Genomic DNA, 16,409 nt, shown 5'->3' on the forward strand with positions numbered 1-16,409 from the left:
ATGCCTCGTAGGTGCGTTGTCGATTACTAGACAAAATGTGCTTATTTATAAGAACAAATCAAAATGTTGCTTGAGTTTTGACAATGCAAAAGTTGGGCCAATTTAGTTCTCCATAGATTTTTTTTCAAAATAAATAAATTTTGTGTTTATATTTTTTGTTTTTAAAAATAAAAAAGTAACCTATTTATTTCCGTAAAAACTTTCACTATAATTTTATTTTCAAAAATATTACGGGTCATTTATTCAGTTTGCAATTTCAGTTGCTTTAGTTTTGATCACCAGTGTATATGTCAAGTTTGAATGAAACTATATGCGTCATTCGTTCCAAGTAAAATATAAAAATACGTTTTTACCAAATAGTTTGCCATATGTGGAGGAGGTTCTAAAAGAGTTAACATACGAGGGCAGTTCGGAAAATTCTAAGCCTAGCACAAAAAGCGCGGTATAAACAGAAAAAAGTTAAGTGATTTCGAAACATAAATTTTGTTTCGATTTGGAAAGTCCTTCATATAGAAACAGGTGTTCAAAAAGACGCATTCGCAATTTTTTAACAATGAAAGCACGCATCTTAATTTTTCCATTGGCTGTTTTTTTTGTTTTTTTTTTTTATTTGCTTTCCAGATTCCATGTGAAGAATTTATCATTCCGTTTGTAAGACTTCCAAATGTTCACTTGAGAGCCCATAAAGTATATACATATATTCTTGATCGGAATCTGAATCAATGTCTGTTGAAATAACTATAGATCACTCAATATCCATTATTCTGTATTTTGTGACATTAAAAAACTTTTTTCAATCAATATCCTTATTACCTTATACCATTTACCTTAAATCGGACGAAACTATATATGGGAGCTATATCTAAATCTGAACCGATTTTCTCGAAACTTGGCACACATCATTCTAGGCCTAATTCATTACGCTGTGCCAAATTTCGTGCAAATCGAATGATATATAGGGATTTTGGTGCACAATTTACCTTAAATCGGACGAAACTATATATGGGAGCTATATCTAAATCTGAACCGATTTTCTCGAAACTTGGCACACATCATTCTGCACCTAATTTAGTACTCTGTGCCAAATTTCATGCAAATCGAATGATATTTAGGGACTTTGGTGCACCATTTACCTTAAATCGGACGAAACTATATATGGGAGCTATATCTAAATCTGAACCGATTTTCTCGAAACTTGGCACACATCTTTCTGGACCTAATTCAGTACTCTGTGCCAAATTTCGTGCAAATCGAATGATATAGAGGGACTTTGGTGCCCCATTTGCCTTAAATCGGACGAAAATATATATGGGAGCTATATCTAAATCTGAACCGATTTTTCCCAATTTCAATAAGTGACTTGTGCCAAATTTCATCGAAATCGGATCATAAATGCGACCTGTACTTTGTTAACAAAAATACATGGACGGACGGACGGACAGACAGACGGACATGCATAAATCGACTCAGAAAGTGATTCTATGCATATTCTCAAAAGGAACCATGGGTCTATCTCGATTATTTTTGCCTGTTACAAACATATGCACAAAGACATAATACCCTGTACCACAGTGTGGTGAAGGGTATAAAAATTGTTTAATTTGCTCTTTCCCAAATCTGGTCCCCTTACATTTCTCCTGAAGTGTGTAATAGTTCGGTCCGTCCGAACTAAACCACGTTCTTACTTATTACATTTATTTACATTTCCATTATTTCAATAACTTTGTTTTTCTTTTTTTTAGCTATTGCAACAAATATATAATACAAATGATCAACAACGCCATCTATCAACATAAGACGATATTAAACAATCACTAAAGCACTCACCCACCCACACTCACAAGCAAGATACACCAACGATGATATAAAATACAAAAATGTGCCACAATATGTATTATACAATACAAATACAAATGTAGGTTAACTATAAATATTAGTTAATAATATTGAATATATCTACTTTAGAATAATTATAAATATAATAAATATAAACAACAATATCCATCTTGTTTATAATGTAGACAATTTTTATGTTTTTAAATAATTTCGAAGTATTTTACACCATAAAAATATACAAACAATTATATATATTTCTTAAATTTAAGATTTTTCTAGCTTTTTAGTATATTTTTTAAAACAAATTTTATTATTGTGATAATTTTTAAATAAAATTCAAATGTGAATAAAATGAACTGTTCGATTTTTTACATTTTGGAAAGTTTTTCTTTCCTAAAAAGCTTTCTCTCCCTAGTCACTGGAATATCCACATCTGCTCATTTTTTGTTCTTTCTTTTTTTAAAGATCAGTCCATATTGAACTCTTCATCCATGCATTTGTTTGGATGATACCAACGCGGAACACGGAAAATTTGTTTGACGAAAAACATTGCATGAGACGCGTTGGTTGACACGTTTTGTTGTGATATTTGTTGGTGCTGTCCCATTGTCGGCAAAAGCTAAAAATAGTTTTGTTTTAATTTTATTTAGAAAACATATCGGAAAAGCGGAGAATGTAAAAAGAAACAAACAAAATGTTTATTGTTGTGGAAAAAATATATCGTGAAATTGTGTTTTTAGTGTTAATAACAATTATATTTATTCAACATCCTATTAAAGGACAGCGGGATAATTATGGTTACGGTGGTATATCGTTACAGGCCGGTGGTCGCATACCGATTGGTAAGGATCGTTTAAGTTATATGTATGTATATGTATTTGTTAAAATGCAGAAATATGTTTTTTTTTTAATTAAAGCATTTATAGAAATAAATGAATTCGCCGAAATGGTTAATGGGTTTGACATCACCAGTGACATTTTTGTAGTTTCTAAAATGTATTTTTGTTTTATTTTGCATACAATTCAAAAAATGAGGACGAAGAAAACTTACTAGGATTCGAGATATAAGAGGGTTATGCTTTACACAAATATTCCTCATTCGATTTTACTGAAGACATGTCATCTTAAAAATAATGGGCAATAGCCGCAACTAGACATCTGTCGAATTTGACCTTATGGGTTCTTAATATATTCGTCAAGTGTTTTTATAGCAAAAAGAGATTTTCATAATTTTGTTGAAATGGACAGATCTGTACAATGGATTACCAGGTGTATTCCCTCAGCATATGGGAATCTCTAGTGTTGATGTTTCATAATTGTAACAGATTATTGGGGAGGAAACAAATATAATTTACCTATAAGCCTATGATTGCTCTAAATCTACGCTTTGACTTTATTGTGAATATTCATTATTTTTTATGAGTTTTTTTTTTTTAAATAATACCAAATTTTAATTGAAGTGCTACCTATTATATCTGTCATTATTCTTGGCTGTACTGATAGATTTCTCGTAAACTATGGATGTATGCTCGTTGGAAGGGTGACATTTCTCAGTAAAAAAATATTTTGCTGTTTTTATACCCTACACAACTATGTTGTCAGGGTATTATAGCTTTGTGCAGCCCCAAGAGTTTGTAACGCCGGGAAATATTAGTCCTAGACCCACCTTTAAGTATACCGATCGTCATATCTCGACTAGCTGAGTCGATCTAGACATGTGTGTCCGTCCGTCCGTCTGCCCATTATAATTTGTAAACACGATACAAGCCACAGTTATGGACCAATCTTCACGCAATTTTGCATGCAGGATGGGTTCTGGTCAATGAAGACCCCTATTGCTTTTGGTGAAGATCGGTTAATATTTAGAGGATGAAATGAACCAAAGACTTTATTGATTGTCTAATTTTCTGGTCGCTCCAGAGACCGCAATTATGGTCCAAACATCGCGAATTTGTACATATAGAATTTGTACATAAGAAGATCGGACCAAAGAATAAGCATGCCTTTATTTGATACATGATAAAGATCGGTCAATATTTAGTGGGTCAATTGGACCCTGACTTTGGTGTGATAAATTACAAAATTTATATTGTATGGCGTATATATTTACTCCTGAAAGGCATAGACCCGAGAAGTTGACAGTATATCCAAGAGGAGTATTTGACCTTTAAATTGATATCAATTATATTGTCGAATGCACTCGGATGTGGGAGTTGCACTTAAATATTTACAGGTGTTTACGTATTCATATATTATTTAGCAACATATTACCACACTAGAGGGCGGAAATATAGCGCTGATCGCTTTGACATTTTTCATGAGGATGTAATTTTTGGAGATGATCAGATAATAATATTAGGATGAAGTGGACCGAAAACTTATTTTGTGTTTTTCGAGTTGATCTTTAAGCCACAATTGAAAGCCGAACATCACAACACAACTCACGGTGAAGGGAATCTGGACAAGTAATTAGAAGGGCTGTACTGAATATTAGTAATATTTGTTGATCTCTTGTCGGTCAAGAGGGTGCAAACATCGCAAATATTTTCCATGCTCAGAGTATAGAACCGCAGAAAGTTAGATTTTCGTGAAGGTTGTGTAGGGTAACATATGGTCGGCCCCGTCCGACTATACTGCTCTGCTCACTGGTTCAAAGTTATAGCCTTTAGTAGGATTATATCATATTTAACTTTTCATTATTATTTCAAAAATATTTCCACCAAATTAATTTCATAATTTTCATTAAGGCCTTATTACGGATCTAAATTCGGAATTGCTACGCAACACCTTTGAGAATGCCACAAATATTATCAATGCCGAATTGACAACACAACTGGAAGTGCAGCATGCCGAAATAAATTACGGAAATTCTATGCAAGGTGTTGATCGTCTGTGTCGTATGATGCAGGTAAGCATTGCTATAATTCCGACTGATACAAATATTTAAAAATATATATTCTATAGGGTGGCATTGGTGGTGTATTTGGCCCATCCGCCTTATCCACAGGTCTACATTTGATGAATGTATGCGACAGCAAAGATGTACCCTACATTATGTCACACATGAGTGAGGCCAATGAGGGATTCAATTTACATCCACATCCGGCAGATATAGCCCAGGCTCTACATGCTGTAATTTCAGCATTTGAATGGAGTCGTTATATTTTTCTTTATGAGAATGGTAAGTGTGGGATGATGTATATGACAATTTTAAAATATTTCTTATTTCAGCTGGTTATCTCAGCATTTTGAATGCCCTAATGACCATTTATGGCAGCAATGGCCCCGTTATATCCGTTTTACGTTATGATTTAAATTTAAATGGCAATTATAAATCGGTTTTGAGAAGAGTTCGCAAATCGGTAGATAATCGTTTAGTTGTTGTGGGTTCTTCGGAATCGGTGGCAGAGGTTTTAAAACAGGTAAGTTGGAAATTTTGAAATTATTTCGAATTTTTCTTTTAAAAAAAATATTTTTGTTCTAGGCCCAACAAGTTGGTATCATGAATGAAGATTATACCTATATTATTGGCAATTTGGATTTCCACACCTTCGATTTGGAGGAATATAAATATAGTGATGCCAATATTACTGGATTTCGCATGTTCTCCGCGGAAAAACCTGAGGTGCAAAATCTTATGCGTGAAATGGGCTATTTACAAAAATTGTCCGATGATGAACGTTACAATGAAATTGATCGTGTCGATGCTGCGGAAATTGATCCCGATGATGTGGAGACACAGAATCGTATTCGCCTTCGGGAAATTGATAATGAAATTATTAGGAATGGTATGGTAACTATTAAATTTTTTCGGTCGAATTATTTGTAATATCAATTTGTGTTTTAGGTTCCTGTCCCATAACTCTGGAAATGGCCTTACTTTATGATGCGGTCATTGCTTTTGCTGAGACCACCAAAAATATACAATACGTTCCCCAACCGCTGGATTGTAAATTGGATGCCGATAATGTACAGGAGGATGGGTCTACTTTTAAGAATTATATGAGATCGGTAAGACTTGCACTTTTAAAGAATATTTTCTCAAGGACTAACACAAGGAGTGGATTTTTTAAATAACATTTTCTTAAGGATTAACACAAGGCGTGGATTTTTTAAAGAATGTTTTCTCAAGGACTAACACAAGGCCTGGATTTTTTAAAGAATATTTTTCAAGGACTAACACAAGGCGTGGACTTTTTATACAATATGTTTAAGGACCTACATAAGGCGTGGACTTTTTATACAATATTTTTAAGGACCTACATAAGGCGTGGACTTTTTATACAATATTATTAAGGACCTACACAAAAATATTTTTGCAAGTGTCAACAAAGCATCGATTTTTTAAAGAATATTTTTTCATGGATTTGGATTTTTGAATTTGGATTTTTGGATTTGGATTTTTCAAGGGTCAACAAGGCTTGGATTTTTTATACAAACATTTTTGAAATATATATTATATTTTAACCTGTCTACGATTTCCGTATGCTGAGAACCTATGGACGGTGCTCCATTTATTGAAGGCATCTGTTGGATCTTGAGAAAGACCGACGGAAGGCCTTATATAAAATACCGTTTATCTGTAGAAAGTCCTTAAATATTCTATTTTTGTATTTCAGTTGGATTTCGACAAAAATACCCTAACGGGGCGTATATACTTTGATGGCTTTCGTCGCAAAGGCTACAAACTGGATGTTATAGAACTACAGCCAACAGGTCTGGTAAAAATTGGTGTTTGGGAAGAGAATAAAAATTTCACATTTGAAAGGCCACCACAGCAGAGGCAAACAATATTGCTCGATGACAATTCTATGGTTAATAAAACCTATGTTGTGCTGATATCAGTTCCCGTAAGTTCTAATAATATTGAAATGTCCTCCTTATCTCGAATAAATATTCAAATTGTTTTTCTACAGAATCCACCCTATGCCAGCTTGGTGGAATCACACAAAAAATTAAATGGCAATAATATGTATCAAGGATATGGTGTTGATTTAATTAAAGAATTGGCAGATATTTTAGGTTTTAATTTCACGTTGCGGAATGGTGGCTCCGATTATGGTTCATTTAATAAGACGACAAATACAACAACGGGAATGTTGAAGCAAATCATTGATGGGGTAAGTGTGGAGCAAGTATGAAATTGTATTTGGAAATAATAGACTATATTTTAGGAAGCTGATTTGGCCATTACTGATTTGACAATCACATCGGAACGTGAAGAAGTTGTGGACTTTACCATACCTTTTATGAATACAGGTAAATATTTAAAAAACAAATAAGTATTAGATTTAAAATACAAATTAATATAATCATAAGGAACATTTTTGAATCAACTTGATTTTAATTGATTTTATAATTATTTTATTTCTGTGTGTATTTTTATTATTTTTAGGCATTGCAATTTTATATCTAAAGCCACAGAAAAGTGAACCCACCACCTTCTCTTTCATGGACCCCTTCTCTAAACAAGTTTGGAAATATTTAGGCATTTCATTTCTCTCCGTGTCCTTGTGTTTCTTTATATTGGGTCGCCTCTCGCCCACCGAATGGGATAATCCTTATCCCTGTATTGAAGAACCCGAAGAATTGGAAAATCAATTTACCATCAATAGTGCCCTGTGGTTTACAACCGGTGCATTCTTGCAGCAGGGTTCAGAAATTGCCCCGAAGTGAGTTTGTTCTTTATAATATTTTAAATCGGAAAATATTAAGACGTAATTTTCTTCTAGGGCTCTTTCCACCCGTACCGTTGCTGCCATCTGGTGTTTCTTTACCCTGATTATAGTATCATCATACACGGCCAATTTGGCCGCTTTCTTAACCATTGAAAATCCAACAACAGTTTTGGAAAATGTCAAAGATTTGGCCGAGAATAAAGGCGGTGTACAATATGGAGCGAAAAAGAATGGTGCAACAAGAAATTTCTTTGCGGTAAGTGGGGAGGGATTATACAATATGATAAAGAAGACAACTAAAGTAAATATACAGTTGGGCTTATAGGATAAGTATGCGATTTGAAAAGGGCTTATATTTTTTCAAAACGTGTTTTTCAAAACGCTTGTGTTAGATATAGAGCCGTACATTCTTGCCCAATACGAATTGAGGAGGTTGCACTAACCTGATCTTAGTTGAGCTAATACTACTTGAGTTTGTAGTGGCAGCTGCTTGGTCTTACTTCGGGTATTCGACCAGCAGGAATGTAGCAAGCGGCAGCAGTGGTGATGATTCTACGGATTTTTCTATTAGCTCCCGAGGACAGGTAAAACGGTGATTGGTAAACACTCTGAACCCAGACCAATCAGCTTTCCCAATTTTCAGGAAAGAACGACGTTCAGAGGTAATAAAGTGGAGACGATGATAGGAAGGTGGTCTGAGCCGATGACTGGTTGACAGGCTATGTCATTTGTCAGATCCAGTGCCAAAATGAACTGTATCAATATTTTCTTATTATCTTGGGAATATCCTCATTAACCTGCAAAATGTTGAGCTTTCAATTTGTTCAGCCAGCGTTGTATCCCTCTGGTTATTACTTAGGACGAAATGCTACAACTTATGGTGAGCACTGAAATCCCCTAGTACCAGGCGATTATTACCTTCTACAGCTAACAGCTATTCATCAGCGGCATATAAACATTTAGCACATCTACCTCGGCAATTCCACAATTGACTGCTACCCCCATAAATTCAATATATGGATCACTAGAGTCTAGCTCAAGCGAGATAGGTCTGTGCTGGCAAAAATAATGTAATAAGAATGCAAGTCCCCCCCCCTTCCGCTTCTGGTACGATCCTTCCGCACAACGCTCAGCTTTGTTTCCTGGATCGCACCGTCCATTATTCTCATAAACTCCACAATTTTGCTGATCTTCTTGCGAAGACCATCACATTTTCGCAGTACTCTTGGATCCGGTCTAATCCGGAGAAACCTTGAAAATGCCCATTCTCTAATTTCATTGCATCTTACCGATATTGATATATATGGATGCGGTTCCGGGGTTCCTTTCTATCCCGGTACGGACCACTATGATTCGGAGCAGTCATTCCGGGATATAACGCCGCTCTCATGACAAACATGACGCACACGAACATGTATTTGTTGAAGTGGCAGCCTCGGGTCGGAGTCCATATCCGAGTCAATTCGGTACAGCCGTGGGATTATGGTTGTTCGTTTATTGGGTGCCTGGTCCGATTGACTGGATACTCGGGAGCGTGTCTAGTCACTGTTTGATCCGTGAGGCCGGATACTCGAGTAATTACGGTCACAGTCCTGTGGACTGCTATAAAGTTTTGTTTTTCGGTTTTGCGGATCGTTTGTGAGCGCATTTTGGTTTTGTTTGTCTGTATTGTCTGTGCCTTTGGGATACTAGTCCCGGATCATGGATGGAAGCAAGAAGGGTTACTATTCCCGAATTTTATAGGCTTGTGAAATTATCGTCGGGTGGGAAAGGGATACTGCATGGAAATTGGCATCGAAAGGTATTGGTTTTTGAATCTGTTTTTCATCCTCATTTAACCGTTATTTCATTGTGGAGAGCCTGCTACCATTAGTTCAAATGGTACTAGTTTCGGCTACGGAAGCTCTGTGGGGGACCGTTCCCGAAGTAGCAGGCTTGTGAAACAATTGTTGGTGGCAGGGGGGCTACCAACGGCGGTCACTTTTGCTTTTTTACCCCCATTCACCGATTGTAGAGAGCCTGAGAATATTAGTTCTAATGGTTTCAGTAGCACGGGGGTTCAGGGTCCAAGGTCTCGTTTTAAAAACTCCTTGACAATTCCGTGTCTATTCAGGTCATTTATCGCCTGTAGAATTTCTCTTTTCATCTTGAGATTTTAGCACCACCCTTGGCACCTGCGATATTTTCCTTTATTATTAAAAAAAAACTATTTTGTTTTTTTTTTTAAATTTTAGACCTCTTCAGAACCCACTTATATGAAAATGCATGAGTATATGATGGCTCATACTGATCTGCTGACGATGAGTAATCAAGAGGGTGTCGACAAAGTGACGGCTAGTGATGTTAAAAGTGGTACCACGTATGCTTTTTTAATGGAATCCACATCCATTGAATATCATACCGTTAGAAATTGTAAGCTGCAGAAAGTCGGAGAACCATTGGATGAAAAAGGCTATGGCATTGCAATGAAGAAAAGTAAGTTCAGAAAGAAATAAAGAACCTTCAGCATTCTAAGCTCTTTCTGTTTAAGATTGGCCATACCGTGATAAATTCAATAATGCCCTATTGGAATTACAAGAACAGGGTGTATTGGCTAAACTGAAGAAGAAATGGTGGAATGAAATGGGTGCCAGTGTTTGTACAGTAAGTGATGTGAAATTATTAATTTTTTTTTAATTTTTTAATATAAATATTTTTTTAATTCTTTTTTAGTCCAAATCAGATAGCGGTTCCGCCAATCCCCTGGCCGTCAATAATTTGGAGGGTATATATTATGTTTTAATTGTGGGTTCTGGCATGTCTATAATTTATGGCATAATTTGCTGGCTTTTCCATGTCTGGCGAATGGCTCGTACCTATGATGTAAGTGTAGTGGTTTTTATTTTATTTACTTGTTTATTTATGCATTTTAAAAAACTTTTTTCAGGTCCCCTATAGTGCTGCCTTCTGGGAAGAATTAAAGGCTGTCATTGATGTTAGGAACAACGAAAGGGTATTAAAAGGTGCCGCCTCAGTTTATTCCCGTAGCCGTAATTCATCATTGGAATCAATTGAATCATTTACCACCGATTCGGATGAAGATGGTAGTGGTAGCAGTTTGAGTGAGGGAGAAGACGGAGAAGGAAGTGGATAATAAACACGAACATTAATAAATTTAAATTTTAATATAAAATATATAAATAATAAGCATTTCTTTAATTAAATAAACAACTTTATACGCAATTTTTCGACTTAAAAGTTATGGCCAAAGTAAATGAGGTGTGTATTTTTTTAGAAACCCTTCGTCAGCGCCATCTCTTCGATAGGAAGGTGTACCACCCAATGAAAATTCAACTATTTAATTCGAGCCAATCTGGTCGAAATACGTACCCAAAATACCGAATAATGCGAGGATGGGGTCTAGCCCGAAACTTTGACCATTAATGCATTCAAAAATTTTGGTAAGAAGATTTTCTACCAAATGAGAACACAAATTTATAAAACTACAGTTATTCTGTTTGAAAAACATGCCAAAAAATCCAAACAATTTTCTCTTATGTGCCTGCATTAAAATTATTTCCCTGTGGAAAATATAAAAACTACACCGTTTTAACTTTCCAACGGTGAAATTTTCATAAATATCTCCATTCGTTCCAGAGATATAACCATTTGAATTTTAGCTTCTATGAAAAGATAGCTGCTACATGATTCTGTTCGCCTGGTATCACAAATTCCAAAATAGCGATATTTTACATTTTCCGAAATAGCAAAACTTGCTCTTGCAATGTTGCCAGATCGTGTGTAGTGTTTCAGTGTTGGTGTTATAAAATTAGATAATTTTAAAGCATACTTCTAGGCGTTAGAGTGAAATTCCCTTCATTCTAGTAATTTTTATGGCGCCTCAAATTATGCTTTGCATTTGGGAAACTATGCCTGCATGATCTGGCAACATTGCAAGCAAATTCTGTCATTTGAAAAATGTAAAATGTAGTCATTTTAAAATTTTGTGGTAATAGGCGAACAGAATTATGTAGCAGCTATATTTTGTTAGAAGCTAAAATTCAAATGGCTATAACTCAGTAACGAATAGAGATATTTATATGAAAATTTCAACACTGGAAAGCTAAAAAGATGTAGATTTTATTTTTCTCACAAGGAAATAAGTTTAATGCCTGCAAACCAGACAAAAACTTGGCTATTCCCCCTCAACTAAAATTATTTGGTATTTTGGGTAAGTTTTTTAAACAAAAATTATTATCAATGTTTCGGCATAGACCCCAATATAGCGTCGATCTTCTTAGCACAAATTTTCATCTTTTTTACTCTAGAAAAAAATACGAATCTCAGTTTCGGAGATTTTTTCAATAAAAAAAAATTGATATTTTTTCTGTAAAAAAATAGGATCTCACTTTTTGAGGTATTTTTCAGAGAAAAAAACTTGCACCTCAATTTCTGAGGTAATTTCTTACTTAATTAATTTTTAAACTTTTTTATAGGGAACAATTTTGGACCTATGTTTCTGAGTTACTTTGTTCTATCCAAAAAAATGGACCTCAGTTTCAAAGGTATTTTTTCTTTTGAAAACAATTTGGACCTCATTTTCTGAGGTTCAAAAAAATTTAAACCTCAGTTTCTGAGTTCCTTTTTTCTATACAAAAATTTGAACCTCAGTTTCTTAAGTTCATAATCTTCAAAACTTTTGTGCGGCCTTACATATTATGCCCATATGCGATGCCAATAATATTTCATATTTTTATTCCTTTATGGGTGATGTCGCTGAAGTATTTAATTTATATCCCAATTCGGAGGATATTGGAAAAGCCATATGCTCCTTAATAATTATTTTATTTTAGTTCACAAAGGATTTACTATCGTATCTTTCACATTCCACAAAATTAATTTAAATATCTACAGTAGCTCAAAATTATTGGAAAAACCAATGAGGTTTATATTTTTTCATAATCGATTTTCGGATCTAATAGATGGATGGCGCTGACGACAAGTGTTTGCCAGTGATGCAAAATGTATAGAAAATCGTCTGTATTTTATATTCTTCAAAACATTGGAATGCATATCGGTCCTCTTCTTTTGGTATTTAATGTGGAGAGAATTAAATTTGATTCAATGGTTTCACACATTCTACCAAAAATATTCTATATGCGAAGATGGCGTCTATAGGCCAACCAACCTCTTCTGGTACCTCTCCGAGGATGGTCAAGTATTTGGTAAAAAATATATGCATTTTATACATCGAATAATAAATAAAACTTCACACTTTATTTTAAAATATAAATTTATTAATTATTTAAATGTATTACAATCTAACATTTTTCAAAATCTATATAATATTATATATAGAGCGGGATCCATCAATGGAAAGCTTTTTTCAATTCCACAAAGCTTGGAAAATTAGTTTTCTCTTACGAGAAAATCAAAACAAAAAACCATGACAAAAATATGAAAATTCTTTCCAATAAGAAAATGCACTGGAAAACTATCTCAACACGGCTGCGATCAGTATAGCTTTACTCTCGCATAAGAAAACATCGGCGGACGGTGGTGACAAAAGAATATTCGGAAATTTAATAACAAGAAATATGTAATAAAAGAAAATTCCATCGCTTGTGGGGAAACTACTTTAAAAATATATATGCAAAAAAGAAAAATAGATATTAAACGAAAAAAAATAATGTTTTCTAATAAGATATTCTGGTTCATTGAACTAATTTTGCTATTTTCGAAAATCTGTCCAATAAATGCTCAATATGGCTATAATCTCAGATACGGAGATGTGGGTGATGACAATGGAAACAGCATCAATAACAACAACAACATGATGTACTCGTCTAATAAAATAACCCTAGGTAAGTGACTCTACATGAATGAATGGATGAGGGCATGCCTGAGTGACAAACATCTTTCGGATTTCTTTGTATTTACATATAGACATGTATTAGTATAAGTAGGAGACTGTCTACGGCATGTCTGACGAAAAAATAGAACATTATTACGAACTATTTATAAACAAACATACACACGCAAAGAAACTGTTTGTTTGTCGAGAGTTTTCAAATAAACAATTTGAAATGTTTTATTAATATTAAACGTTGAAAGATTTGTTTGGGAATTTCGGATGGCAGTGTTTAGAAAATATTGTGTGTGTTTTTTGGATGTTGTTGTTGTAAAAAAACATTTACTTTTTTTTTTGTTTAGAATTCAAAAATGCCGGTATATTAATGAATACAGACTGAGATAAAAAACTGCAACAAAGTCAAACACCAAAATTTTAAATTTTATTGAATGAAAGCAAAAAAAATCCGAAATAGCATCAACTTTTAGAATAAATTTAGATTTGTTCGAATTGGTCACCTTTGGCACGAATTATGTTTAAAGGCGTTTAAAGGCAGAACCTCACACGCTGCCCGAATGGCTCCTAATATTTTGACGAAGTAATTCGATAATCGCTGCCTATACCATATTAAACCGTTTTTCTCAAATAATGTGAATTCCAGTAAATCAATCTCCATTTCCTACGTTTCATATGTTTTTCTATGGGTTCCTGGTTCGTAAAGTTACACAGCTCTACGTTGCTTAAGGTGCAGAGGCAGAATATTTTGCGTGACGGTGTTAGACACATGCAAGATCTCAATATCGTTTTTATCCAATTTCGAGTATACTAAGCTTGTTTTTTTCTGGATATAAATGAGCTTCTCCAAAAACCTTACAGTCGTCCCAATGCTGATCTCGCTTTTTTGCTCCTTCCTGTCATCTCTCTCAATAAATTATCAACATTTTAATGAAAATAATGAAAAACAAATAAAAATCTCATAAAGTGTGACCGGACCGAAAAAATATATAAAACTATCGATCCTCCGGTTAGTAAATTTGTGTTAGGACCTCGAACATATCAAAAACCAGTAAGGAAAGTAGTAAAGTCGAACTGGGCCGACTATATGACACCCTTCAGCACTTTTGATATATTGCATGCATCCTAACAGACATCGCCTTGTCAAAGGAACATTGACATGAAATTGAACGGACCTAAATAAGGGATCTTTATCTATAAGTGAACCTTCCGGCAACCTATACTAAATTAAATTTTATTGGGGCAGATTTAGAGTCGTTTGCGTACCACAAATCTGAACCGATATATATATATATATATATGGGAACTATATCTAAATCTGAACCGATTTTCACGAAACTTAACGCGCGTCGTTCTATGCCCAGTGCAGTACGCTATTCTAAATTTCGAGGAAATCGAAAGATATATAGGGACTTCGATGCAGAATTTACATTTAATCGGACGAAAATATATATGGGAGCTATATCTAAATCTGAACCGGTTTTCAGGAAACTTAACACCCATCATTCTAGTCTCAATTCAGTACGCTATTCCAAATTTCATGCAAATCGGATGATATATAGGGACATTGGTGCACCATTTACATAAAATCGGACACAAATATACATGGGAGCTATTTGTACATCTGAAACGATTTTTCCCAATTTTTCGTCCTTGGACTAAATAAATAAGCTGTGCCTAATTTCATCCAATTCGGACCATACTCATAAATGTGATGTGTACTTTGTTTACAATTTAAAATTGAAAAAGTAACATGTGTCTATCTCGTTTCCTTTTACCTGTTACAAGCATATGCACAAAGATATAATACCCTGTAGCACAGACTCTGTGCTACAGAGTGGTGAAGGGCATAATAACGTTTGAAAACCATGTCTGAAATTCTCCAAAGACAAACAATTTGCGCGTTCTGTTATAAGGGGACTGTATGTACCAGAACGAGGATCGATATTGCGATTTTTGGTAGAAGGCGTTGAACTCAAATTGAGGTCAATACTGCAGAAAAATATGCCCAAAATGCCAAAATTTGGAAGTTATCGCTACTCCGGAACTTGAGTAATATCCGCAATTTTTGGTAGGAAGATTTTCTGCCAAATGAAAATCAAAAAAAAAAAATATTAAATTTCAGTCAATTTGGTTGAAAAACGTCCACAAACATTAAAGAATACCGACGTTTCGGAGTAACCATTATATGAAGGCTATTCCAAAATTCGGCCAATATTGGTCACATTTAGTACGAAAATTTACTATTCTCAAAAGATCCACATATATTTATACTCTTGGGTAGAAAGGTGTGCCATCCAATGTAAATCCTACATATTTTATTGAGCTATTTCGGTCGAAAAACGTACCCAAATGACTACCCTACCCCTAAACTTTCACCATTAAGGGAAATGAATACCAATGCTTGTTAAGGTTTGTAACTTGGCACATATATATTTGAAGATTTAAAAAGGAAGAAAAATAATTTACAAAAATTTGCAAAGAAAAGTCCACATTTTCGATGGCGGGCATGATAACTCCTCACTGGAACATCGGAATCCGAAAATTACTGTGTTAGAAAGAGGACATGTCTGGCTATGAACTAGGATTTTGGTCTAAAAAACGATTTTTTACCCATGTTAAAAAATGAAGATCTTACGATTGGCCATACGAGAGCTATACACTCTCAGAGAAACGCTGCAAAATTTGGAACCGATTGAACTTTCACACCATTGAGAAGCCCTTTAGCCGTCACTTAATGTTGATACAATAAATCGGATATATCTTCAAGACTTCTTGAGATTTTCACTTGAAATTTTGTAGAGACATTCCTTAATCAGTGTAGATTCGAATTATATCAACAAAAATTTTGACACCGAGAATGGGGGGGGGTCCCCTTAATACGTTAAAAATGTTGGTAGGAATATTTTCTAGCCAATGTGAAACCAAAATATAAACTTGCAGACATTTAGGTTGAAAAACATGCCCAAAAATCCAAACAATTTTAGTAGTGGTAGAATTAGTAAAGGTTTCCTCTGGTATATAGGTGATAAATTTATTTCCCTGTGAAA

The 16,409-nt window shown here is 34.5% G+C and overlaps 1 protein-coding gene across 1 annotated transcript; it reads left to right on the plus strand.

Annotated features, from left to right (window-relative positions):
* On the plus strand, nucleotides 1-10,647 carry LOC133323332 (glutamate receptor ionotropic, kainate 2). The gene is made up of 16 exons (XM_061532273.1): nucleotides 1-7; nucleotides 2,616-2,678; nucleotides 4,584-4,744; nucleotides 4,801-5,017; nucleotides 5,068-5,258; nucleotides 5,321-5,624; nucleotides 5,684-5,847; nucleotides 6,456-6,686; nucleotides 6,753-6,956; nucleotides 7,011-7,095; nucleotides 7,232-7,508; nucleotides 7,569-7,770; nucleotides 9,749-9,989; nucleotides 10,045-10,157; nucleotides 10,227-10,376; nucleotides 10,441-10,647. The coding sequence occupies exons 1-16, from the start codon at nucleotides 1-3 to the stop codon at nucleotides 10,645-10,647; spliced, it is 2,817 nt and encodes a 938-aa protein (XP_061388257.1).
* The last annotated feature ends 5,762 nt before the right edge of the window (nucleotides 10,648-16,409 follow it).

This window comes from Musca vetustissima, unplaced genomic scaffold (genome assembly GCF_032173495.1).
Source record: "Musca vetustissima isolate MV318-11 ecotype Yass unplaced genomic scaffold, APGP_CSIRO_Mvet_v1 utg7560, whole genome shotgun sequence".
Classification (NCBI taxonomy): domain Eukaryota; kingdom Metazoa; phylum Arthropoda; class Insecta; order Diptera; family Muscidae; genus Musca; species Musca vetustissima.

What these genes read in the sequence shown, in the direction of transcription:
- LOC133323332 (XM_061532273.1), top strand. An exon ending in TGAAGCAAATCATTGATGGG is followed by an intron (nt 6,957 to 7,010) that starts GTAAGTGTGGAG and finishes ACTATATTTTAG; the next exon opens with GAAGCTGATTTGGCCATTAC. An exon ending in TGGCATTGCAATGAAGAAAA is followed by an intron (nt 9,990 to 10,044) that starts GTAAGTTCAGAA and finishes TTTCTGTTTAAG; the next exon opens with ATTGGCCATACCGTGATAAA.